The sequence below is a fragment of the Phoxinus phoxinus genome, assembly GCF_949152265.1.
Source record: "Phoxinus phoxinus genome assembly, chromosome: 6".
Taxonomy (NCBI): domain Eukaryota; kingdom Metazoa; phylum Chordata; class Actinopteri; order Cypriniformes; family Leuciscidae; genus Phoxinus; species Phoxinus phoxinus.
In genome coordinates this window covers 32209868-32221569 of record NC_136881.1, presented here as the reverse complement: position 1 = coordinate 32221569, position 11702 = coordinate 32209868, and the positions used below count along the sequence as shown (strand labels likewise).

Sequence of the window (11702 nt, the reverse complement as noted above, 5' to 3'; positions counted from 1 at the left end):
ATGAATGCCCCTCTTGATGGAAATAACATTACAACATTTATTTCCATCAAGAGGTGCATCAATTTGTGATCAAGAAAGATATTGTATTGACAATGCAAGAGTCCAGCACTCTGTAAAGTCTCCTCCAGGACAACCCAAATACTTTCAATGAATTTAAGGTCTGGACTCAGAGGTGGCAGTTCATGTGCAGTGAAAATGATTCGTCCCAACCATTATTTCACAATTTGAGCCTGATGAATCTTGTCTTCCTGGAATATGGCCATGATGTGTTTTCCTACATGGTTGTTTAAGAAACACTCCATAAATTAGGGTTATAAAATTGTTGCCAAACATACAACAATCTAGAAACATAATAATCACTGCAATAATGATCCAATCATAGACCCTTAAGTTTTTGCATATTTAAATCCAAACAGAGATTTTTTTTTTTTTTTTTTTTTTGGCTGGGTAGTGTAGCTATAACTAGGCCTATTTATTTAGTTATTCGGGAGTCTTTGCTATGAAAAAGTTCAAAACATCTCATCCAGGATGACGACTGAATGTAATTAACATAAAAATGTAGCAACACTGTGTGGTGCACCTTCATCAACAGCCTGATAAAACAATCCACAATGACGGCTTTTCATCTTCAATACACATACAACAAAAAGCTGAATCACAGTCGCCTAAAACCCCGACTCCAGGCAGGACAAGTAGGGCATGCGTTCTGCTCTTTGCGGTGAGCGACGCGTCACACACGCCCCTTTTGATGATTTCCCTGCGCTACGCGACGCGTGTTCGCGCTCGTCTTCTGTTCTGCTGCAGAGAGTGGCGCTCGTGACGTCATCCTGCTGGAGCCGCGGCTGCTGGGCACGGGCGGAAAATGGGCACAGATCTACGAGGTGAGAGGCACACTTTCTGACACATGTAACATGTTTTGGATGGTGACAATGGGAGCGGCGTGTTTCTAGGCATCGGTATTGTTGATATTAGCAAGCGGCGGTCATGTAAGGGGCGCGGGGAGACGGATTTTGACCGCGACTCGCCTACGTTATTGGAGAAAAATGGTGAAAATCTGTTGAACCGTTGGGCACGAATTTGCAGCGGGGTAACATACCTCCAAATATATGCCCATGATCGGTGTGCATTAATTGCGTTATTATTATTTGTCTCATAAAATGTGGCATCTCCACGGTTAATGTGAAAAGAGGTTGAGCCGCATGCGGTATCATTTCTCATATCTACGTACCCGAGAGAATGAGAACATGAGCTCCATTTCTGATTATTTAGTGCCTCCACCCTTATCTTACATGACATGTTTGCCCACGACTGCATCAGCTGTCAATGACACGGAGCGCAATCCTGATTATTTAGGGAGAGATCCCCTGTGAAATGATGGGTTGTGTTTCAAAACCGAGTGAGCTGCCTAACTAGGCAGCATTTTCAGCTGCCTATAACCATGGCCATCATATTTCCTTTTCCTTTTCTGGAGGATTCCAGATATTGTGGATATAGTTCATAGGTAATAACAACACTTTTTGCAGTTTTACTTCCAATCCGTTGAATCATGATCATTGCTTTTTACGATTAGCCTACCTTAGGCCTACTTCTGTTTTGATAAAATACATTTCCCCTAAATACACTGACTAGGCTGCTGCCTGCTGTTTCAATATTTCGTTATATGGTTGAAAATAGCCACAAGTAAGATGAAATTATATATAAAAAAAGTTGTGTTTTTAAGTTTTCAAAGGCATACTAAAGTTATTATGATTATATTTGATTAATTACTATTACTAAGTATTTGCTACATTAAAACATAATTAGCAACACTTCATGCAAATTTATTTCTGTTTGTTTTATAGTCTTAGAAATGCATGGTTGAAAAAAGTTTATTAATTAAGTAAACACAAATATAAACAGACACTCAACCTGTAAATACTAATTTCCTGTTAGATGGCGTAAGATAATTCTCAGGAAATGATCGGTTATTGGTTATAAAGAACCGATAACCAAATAGAAAAGTATTTTTTTAAATCTTGGTCTAAATGATTATCTGTCTGATTGTTAGTTAAACTGCAGTTAAATTATACTTATTTAATGACCGATAAACAAACATTGAGTTAGACTGTGAGAGCCAGTGAGATATAATTTCCCTTATTGTAAAGAAGTCCATGCTTGTCAATGCCTCTCTTTTAGCACTGCATGATACTAATAAGAGTTCATTAAAAATGACAATGAGACATAGTATTGTTTGCTGCTTCAGACATTGGTGATCCCCTGTGTCTGATCTGCTATTGATCTCAAGCATACCCAATACTGGTTTGTTTACTTCCTGTATGAAGTCACATTTTCTCAGATTTCATGTGTTCTGTCGGGGGAAATGTGTGACAAGTTGCTTTTTAAAATTAACAAAACAAATCTAAAAATATTTGCATTAATAATACATTGTAAGGATATTGAATTCTGTCATTTTTGGTTTGTAGGAAGTAGTTTTGACTGGGTTTCTGGGAGCTATTCATTTAAATATTGCTGTGCTTGTGTGTAAAAAATGTGTTTAATCCGGCAACATACAGAAAAAGACACATTTTAATATCACATACTATTAAATATTTGGTTATATACGTTGCATTTGCTGATTTGACAGACTTATCTAAAGTGAATTTGAGTGCTCTTAAATTACACATTTATCAGTATGCCGGCCCTATAAAAAGTTAAAAACCATTTCTGGTGAGGAATGGGATGCATTAACTGTTACACTAAATGCCATGTGGGTCACAAGCATTGCAATCAGTGATCAGATCACAAAACTTTTCAGACTCTGGTTACACTGCATTTAATGCACACCACATATTCAGATCATTGTAAATGAATATTAGTAATCAGTGTCATAAAAGTATTTTATTTCTGCCCCTTTAGCTAGATGATTAGGAAGTCTGACAAACTCAATTAAATCAATTCGGTTGGCGAGAACATTATGGGATAATTATTGTTTTTTTTAAGCAGAGCAGCACTAAGTGTTATTCCAGCTTTGTGTGTCACAAATTTGCATAACAGTTAAAATCGACCAAATCTACACTGTAAAAATGTTCTTTCTGAAGTTTTTTGAAGATTATTGGAGTGTGTTTTACAAGAAAATACTATTCCATTCAGTCTAATATTTGATGTTTAATTCAATGTCTTTCAATTCTTCTAAGTTATTAGGTGAAATTTACTGATTGAAAATCGTTCTTGAAGTAAATCCCACACTATTCTTTTCAATGCGCTTCAGAGAGCAGTGTACATGTGTTTAAAGTGCACAGAGGATTGACCACAGGCTATACTGATGGTGATTAAACTCAAATATCTAAACGGAAAACACAGAGGCGAGATAATGCAGCAGTTATGTTTGTTAATTGCATCTGTTAACACAATAATAATGTGTTATTTTAGTCTGCGTCCTTACAACTGAACCACAGCAAACAATGCACTCAGTGGATGTGAATGTTTGCTAACCTGTATGGAAAATAACATTGGGAAATCGATTGGTCTGCATCAGCTAGTGATACAGAAATGCAAGTGTGAGAGGGCCTTTAGTGCTTTATTGGGATGTCTTCCCACTTCCCAGACTAGTGGCATGTGATGAGCTGTGGGTAATGAGGGATAATTGGCTCAGTGAAATCCCATGGATCGATAGGAGCCAGACGAATCTTTCGCCTGTGGGGCTTCAACTTTTGGAATTGGCCATCCTGACCAGCCTTGGCCTCCACTGTCTTCAGTTTTGTTGAGGCAGCTACTAGAATTTTGTTTGCATGCTTCATCCGAGCATTAGCTCGTCCTTGATTCTGCTACTATGCCATCTGCCTCTTCTGGCTGCTCCTTCATGTTATATTCCTACAGTGACCTCAAGCCTATACTTAAAATGTCATTGACACCCGTTTTACTTCTGATTGAGTCCATTTCAAATGGTTCAGTGGAAGTCAAATGAGCTCAGGAGGTCATTTTTGTTCTAAGAAACTTGGACCATCCTGAACTAAGATATTGAGGTTTCCATAAATGCCTGTATAAAACAAAGACTTATGGTTAAACCAAGATTAATAAAATAAAAAACTGGTGGCTTTGCAATACCAATATGTAGAGGTAATCACTCCCAAAAAATTAGGAAAATTAAAAATGGCTACACAGCCAACTAAACACATTTTTGGACCGCTTGAGATCCACTCACCCTTCTGTAATGCATTTCTGGGTACTTGATTTTATTAATTGAGAATTGATTTAATTGAATTGAAAAATAAGACAGATTGACACTATCAGAAAAATAATTTCAGAGGCAGAACAAGTTGTTTGTTTTAGATTAAATTAATTGTGTATTGTACGATCATGAATATGCATGTTTGATGAATTATGCAAATTGAGTTTTCAGGTAGGCCTATACAATTTGTGTGCCCTAATTTTGCATACTGAGCTTTACATTTCCCTAATAAACCCCATGAAAATGCTTGCCGAGTAGTTTTCTTTTTTTATACCTTATTTGTACTATAAGTTTGGAGGGGAGCAGTAATTCTGTAGATTTTTTTCCCCCATACAAAACATAATTCCTTAAAGGTACACTGTAGTTTTTTAAATGTATTTTATTTGCTAAAATCAATCTTAAACCCTTAAACAATTTAAACCTTTAGTTCTCGCTATCTCTGAAAAACCTATATGTTGATTCTTGTTTTATTACAAGCTCTGTGCTGTTCTCTTTTTTTGTCAGCAGACTCTCCTCTGTTCAGCGTTTTTTTTTTTTAAACAGATGATTCTCTGGAGGTTCAAGATTTATTTTGCTCCATGACAACCTTTCTCGTTTGTTGTGAACTAACCTATACAACTCCCACACCATATACGCGTCAAAGTAGCTGAAGCAAATTTTCTCTTTTTACGTCTATGAGACACGCACGGGCAAGTGACGGGCAATTACGAATAATGATGTATTGACTCGAAAGTTACATAGTGTACCTTTAGTGATAAGAAAAAGAAAACGTAGGCATACAGTATGTTTATTGAATGTTAATATGCTAGTGGAATTGTGTTGCAGTAGCTTGGTGCTCTTTATTTCCAATAGAGTCAGAGTTATTTGCTTGTTGTCACTCTTTTCCTGGAACTGGATTTGTGACTGTAAGGGCTGAGCTATTTTGGCTACTACTTTTAAGTCACAGGGGCATTGTGTGTGATCATGGTTTTCTGGGATTTACTCACTGAGGAGAAACCAGCAGATCCAGAGACGAGAATGTGATTATCAATCGTTGTAGCAGTTAAGAGACCTCACTTCATAAATTAAAGTGAAATGTTAAGATTATGCATTATATATTTAGGTAACAAGGATTATATAAAAAAAAAAAATGTTTGGCTGAATAATATGTAGGCTTACAATAATATGACTGTTCAGTTTACGTTCCTAGGTATAAAAAGCAAATAAATAAATGTCATTGTGTTGGCTCAACGGATGAAATGACAGCATTCAGCTTGTGCAAAGCCTCTTTCTATTCCATGAATAGAATTCAGAGATGTCATCCTGAAAATGATGTAATGGACTGATGTGGCATAAAAATACAGAGAACATTGCTCAACATAACCTGATATAATAATGCCCAATGACGTGGACATGTGATTTGCATATGAACCTTTTTAGTTAAATGCTAAAACTATGTCCCAACCAGTCACGATGCAACAAGCTATTTTTTCCATTCACAAATTAAGTTTTGAACGTAACCGTAGCCAATCAGAACACTAAAATAAGGCCTCGGTATTTGAATGTAATTTTTTTTATGTCCATGATGCGTTAGATGCCATACTTTTTATGGTTTTCCTTCAATCACTTCCAGTCCATGTGCTTTGTTCATTAAACATGAGAAAGAGATCCAATGAGATTTAGATTTGGAATGGGCGTGGCTTTTCATTTGTTGAAAGACAAAGGCTGTGTCCAAAATTTCCCCTATACCCTCATTCTTTATTCCCTAAATTACTCCACTAATACAGTTCACTTGAAGAAGTGAATTTAAACGAGTGAGTGAATTCGGACACTGAGTGCGCCGGAAGGGCTGCAGCTTTTGCATGGGTTGTGCTTGCTGGTTAATAATCATTTGATACTTCACAAACTGGCAGCTCCAGTAGTAATGAAAAGATTTATCTTGAACTCTGTCATGGAAACTATCTACAAACCAATTAAATTAAAATTAAAAATGAATTTATACCTGTATGATATTACGCTGTAGCCACATTGAACAAGCGGTTTGGAAAATGGATGGATGGAGGATTCAGCAACGGGCGTCATCTTCTGGCGAGACACGGGAATTGACCCTTCGCAGGGAGCTTGATTGATCTGACCAATCGTACTTTGCCATCCGCCATTTTGTCCGACAAAGCAGTCAGGAGAGTTAGTAGATTAACATTAACATAGTTAGTGGATTTGAACTTGAATAACGGAGTGTACTGACGCCTTTCCACGGTTAAAACAACATTCCTTCTGTTCATTCATGTTTATTTGATGCTATAAATTAACTAGAAGAAAGAGATGATCGGCTCACGAGCAGCTTTAACTGAGGCTCTACAGCCGTCTGTCATGCACACATTAAAGAGCCACAAAACGATATTTATTGTTTGAATTTCCTTTAAAAAAAGACAAAATTTGAAAGGTGAGACTTTGTTTAATATGTTTAATATCAAAAGTAACCTGGTCTGTCCTGTCTGTCAGCGCGTTGTCAGTGTCCTCTCTGCTCCGCAATGTATTTTTCCACTGCGTGAGAACATGGTGTGGCGTGAGAGCGGCGTAGCTTGCCCGACATAGGCATACTAGCAGCTAGCAACTAGCTGCCGAGCATACATCGGTTGTACACTCGTTAATGCGGTGCATTGTGGGATTGAATGAGTGCACTCCACTACAAATGGCTGTCCCCTCAAATAGTGTCCTATATAAGGGTAAAAGGGGGCGATTTCGGACACAGCCAAAGTGTAACATTAAGCAGGAACATGAACAAACAACAACGAGCGCATTTGGCCCAACACACAGCGTTGTTTCGGAAGTTCAGTAAGTTCCGTAGCAAAATATACATCATAAAAGCATTTATTTTATGTTTTTTGTTTAAATCTTTATGTTCAGTTTTAGAATGACAAATTGAATGCTAATTAAACCAGGACTAAATGTACCCTTTTGTTTTGAACATACCCTTGAGCATTAGCGACGGTAAATGCAATCTAAATATGAAAATAAAGAATTAAATGTAAAATAATAATAAAAAATCAGCCAATAACCAATATGGTAACAATATATCCCTATTGCAAATATATATGTCATAATATGTATTCACAATATTCTCATTAGTTCAATGATTGGAACATAATCTCTTGGAGTTCTCTGCATCCGCCCATCTCCACAAAAACTAATCCGCTGTCATTTACTCTCTTCTCAGTCCATTCCAGCATTCGTCCTGCATTCTTTGACTTATCCACCCCATCCTTCTTTCCCTGTTACCTCTTTCTGAGGTTTCATCATTACCGGCTGGCTTGTTTGTATCCATTTATTACTGTGCTTCACATTCTGAGCTTGTATCCGTGGCAACAATGGACTTCCATCTTGAAAGCAGCAGTTTGTCTGCAAGATTCAAACGGCTCTCTGTCATCAAGGTCAGAGCTGATTGCAAGAATGTTGACCGTGATATAGCCTCTCATTCACAGCACCGGGCTATATCTCAGTCTTAAATAGCTTCTGTTAAAAGAGCCCTTTAATGGTTTTAGTTATGTTTTTGCTGCTAATGCTTGCTAAGAAGGCCTTAATCAAAAGTCTTTTGTTATCCCGTTACACATCTGAGACGAGAGAGTCTTCAAGCCCCCTTAGCAATGAAAAGGTTTTCTTTGTCTCCTCAGCTAAAGGAGGAAGGAGGTTATAGAGAGAGACAAACCCATACAGAGATCATTTGTGGCACAATAGGGACAGACCAAGAATGATACCAAGTACCTATAATGATGTGCACTCCTGACAGAATGACATATGAAGACGTCCACATAATGAATCTGATTGCCCAGATTGAGGATTCTCGTGTATTTCTGCACTTTAAAATGTGTGTCACAATAGATGCTATAATGATGATGCCCTTAAATCAGCAAGCACCCTCAGGGCAAGAGCCCAGGTTTTGTACCCCGTGGGATAGGAACACCACTAAGGTAACCGAACGTGATTTGATGAGCCAAGGACAGCAGATGTGGTCTAGGTTTACTTTCGACATGATTGTTTAAGCATGTTGTCAGATTTGTTTTCCTCCTCTCACGTTTTCTACAATGAGATATAGTCCAGTCAACCCAGCTCAATGTCACTCCTTATAAAATCACACTCCATTTATTACCTCAGACTAAATTCCTGGAGTATGCACTTGTCACTTAAATAGTTGTAAACCGGGCTAAGGTGACTTACTGGTCTTACCTGGTTTTAGCAGGTTTAGGATGTTTCCCACACTGACTATATGGCAAGTCTAAAACCATCATAACAGACCATCCTGTGCAATGGAAACCAGGTTAGTCGTTTAAAATCATTTGTCAGTAGGGTGTTGTTTGATGTAAATTATTTTTTTATTTAACACTTCTGATCTCTATACAGTCCATCTGCTCATCCATGTGTTGACAAAACTGAACATTCAGCATCATTACTTTCACATGATCCCTCAGAAATAATTCTAATATGCTGATTTGATACTCGAGAAACATTTAGTAATATCAATGTTGACAACGTGTTTTGCATAATATTTTTTGTAACAATGTTAAAGTCTTTACTGTCACTTAATGCATCCTTGCATATTAAAACTATTAATTTCTTTGAAAAAAAATCTTCCATCTGAAAAATCTGCCATACTCATCAAAATTATAACAAATAAAGGCTTGAAATATCTCACTTTGCATGTAATGAGTCTATACAATATATTAGCTTCACCTTTTAAGTTGAATTACTAAAATAAATGAAATTTTGCACGATATTCAAATGTTTCGAGTTTCACCTCGAGATCATCGAGTTTTTTTTTTTTTTTTTTTACATTTAATCAAATATATTTTCTAATCCATCTCTCAGTTGATTGGTTGAGTTCTAGGCTTAAAATGAATGAAGAATTTGTATTAAGAACACAAATGAGAAATAAACTTCCAGAGCCAAGATTTCTGGACAATTTAGCAGTTTCCGTTGTACTCCATTATATTACTTGTTAAATGCACTGCTCATGACATGCCATAGCAGATTATTTGATTCAGTATCTTGGATTAATTTAGTGGAATTGTGCTCGTATAATCCCTATGAATGAATATAAGACTCTCTCATTCACTGGAGCCTTGGCTGAAATTCATTTCAGGATCATTTGTGTAGAATAAATACTCATCATTTACATTTCATTCCGATTCTTGTCTGTTTTGTTCACAATATCATGGGAATGAAAAGGGAACAGCTATAGAAGACTGGGGAACACTAATGGGGATTCATTACACATTTAGACTTGTCTTATGTTGATGAAGTGTCTCTTTGGGAATAGTTAGATGAACTATCATGGCACGTAAACTACTACAACTAATTTCACACAATAGGTGCCTCCTTGTCCGTTTAAGTGTTGTTAAGAGACTGTCCCTTGATCTATTGCCAAACAATACATTGAGTAATGACCGTGTAGTTTGTCATATTGGAATATATACTTTCTTGATTGAGGCCCGGACAAAGTATGTTGATTTCCATTTGTGCATAAATGCATATTCAGCTCTATGTGAGTCAATTCTCAGTTCCTTAGAGGCTGAAACCTCAATAAGAATATATCCAGTTTTATCTGCATGCAAACATAATTAGGATTGTCACTACACAAAATTGCTATAAATTAAACAAAGACTTACAGATTTAATTCCTTTCAGACCTCCATAATGAATGAATGACTTGTAATTGCTATAAATACACTCTTAAAAATAAAGGTTCTTTATTGGCATTGATGGCTCCATGTCACAGTGAGGAAATTTTCACACGAGTAAATAAACTAGCAACAACACCTGTATTACTGGTCCTCTACTGGTACTCACGATCACACATACTCTGCGTATAGGCCTATAATTTGCGGAAAATCAGGTAGCCTAACTGCTATCAATATGTGGGTATTGAAATAGCTTTTGAATGCGAGGTCACTTTCGCTTTCGTATTCACGATCACATGTACTCTGTGAGCTGCACCACACATTTTACAGACACAGTAAGATATTTGTCAATGACACCCAGGCTCTGTTGCGCACCAAATCTTCCGTCATCGTCTTGTCAGTCACCTCATCTCTCCTTACTTTCTTCACGTGATAAGTCAAATCTGACTCCTGCTGCGACTGCATTTTATGCTGTATGGAGCTTTCAGTTTATAATTGTACTGTCCATTGTCCAACTGAACTAAATGGTATAAAAAGATCAAACATCAGTGTGGCGGTGGGCAAGTAATGTAATCTGTGTACGGACGAACACAGTGCAACATCAGTAACACTTCATTAAGAACATTTAACATCATTAACATAATGCATTTCTGTAAAGCTGATTTAAAGACGTGTTGTGAAAAGCGCTATACAGTAAATTTAAATTGACAAAATGTAGACATGATATCTGCCTGCATATCTGCTTACAAATATAATTACAATGTATTGCTTTATATGCCAAAATACTTATTGTATGCATACCTAGTTAATATTTGTTCATTTTTTTGTGTTGTTCCTTTTTCCTCTTTTACTAGGACAAAAGGTTTTGACGCTGAGGAAGACCGATTAAGTGCCAGAAAGAGGCCTAACAGCAGTCAAGACCTTACTGAAGAACTAATTGAAGAACTTGTGACTCAGAAGGAGCATGTGTGATGACCCCCTGTTCCTCGCTCAGCCTGTAGCAATCCCAGCGGATCTGAGATGAGTGGTCCTCTGTGGTGCCCGGCCGCTGTCCCTGCTTGCTCTTGGCAGCGCTTGGTGGCGTGAGCATATTGCTCCATCGTGGCAGCCACGGGAGCGTGGAATGGCCTCTTTGGACCTGCCGTACCGTTGTCCTCGCTGTGGGGAACACAAGCGCTTTCGAAGTCTGTCCTCTCTACGCGCCCATCTGGAGTACAACCACACCTATGAGACCCTATATGTGCTGTCGAAGTCCAACAGCGTATGCGACGCTGCTGCGCTGCTCCCCCTAGTGGCCGACGGAGCCCTCGCCGCCGAATCTCGTTTTCCATACCGCGAGTTGCCCTGCTCTGGCGAAGAGCTTGGTCTTGCCCCCACGTCTACTGCTTGCTACCTGCCCAATGTGGAGTTTCCCCTGGGCGAGATCCTGGTGAAGACAGCCATGAGCTCAGGCGACCACTTGTCCTCCACTGGCAACAATGCTGTGGCGGTGGCCGCTAACGTGGCGGCTAGTGCGGTGGAGGCGGCTTATGAGGAGGGCTTGGCTCGGTTGAAAGCTAGAGCATTTGAGAGGCTCGAGCTGGACGAGAGGCTCGAGAAGTTGTCGGAGGAGGTGGAGCAAAAGATCTCGGCGCGTGTTGGCCGTCTGCAGGCGGAACTGGAGAGGAAAAGCTCGGAGCTGGAAAAGGCAAAGCTGGAGAGTGAGAAGCTCTGTCAGGAGAAACAAGACTTGGAGGACAAGGCAACAGAGCTTTCGCGGCAAGTGGACGTGTCAGTGGAGATGCTGGCCAGCCTTAAGCAAGATTTGGTTAGCAAGGACCAAGAGCTCTCACACAAACAACA

The 11702-nt window shown here is 38.6% G+C and overlaps 1 protein-coding gene across 2 annotated transcripts in view; it reads left to right on the top strand.

Annotated features, from left to right (window-relative positions):
* Positions 1-757: 757 nt before the first annotated feature.
* fbxo41 (F-box protein 41) overlaps positions 758-11702 on the top strand; it is a 46672-nt gene continuing 35727 nt past the window's right edge. For both annotated transcript variants that reach the window (XM_079616748.1, XM_079616749.1), the window contains exons 1-2: positions 758-881; positions 10715-11702. In XM_079616748.1, the coding sequence (XP_079472874.1) occupies positions 10984-11702 (719 nt within the window). In that variant the 5' untranslated portion in view covers positions 758-881; positions 10715-10983. The remainder of the gene's footprint in view (positions 882-10714) is intronic.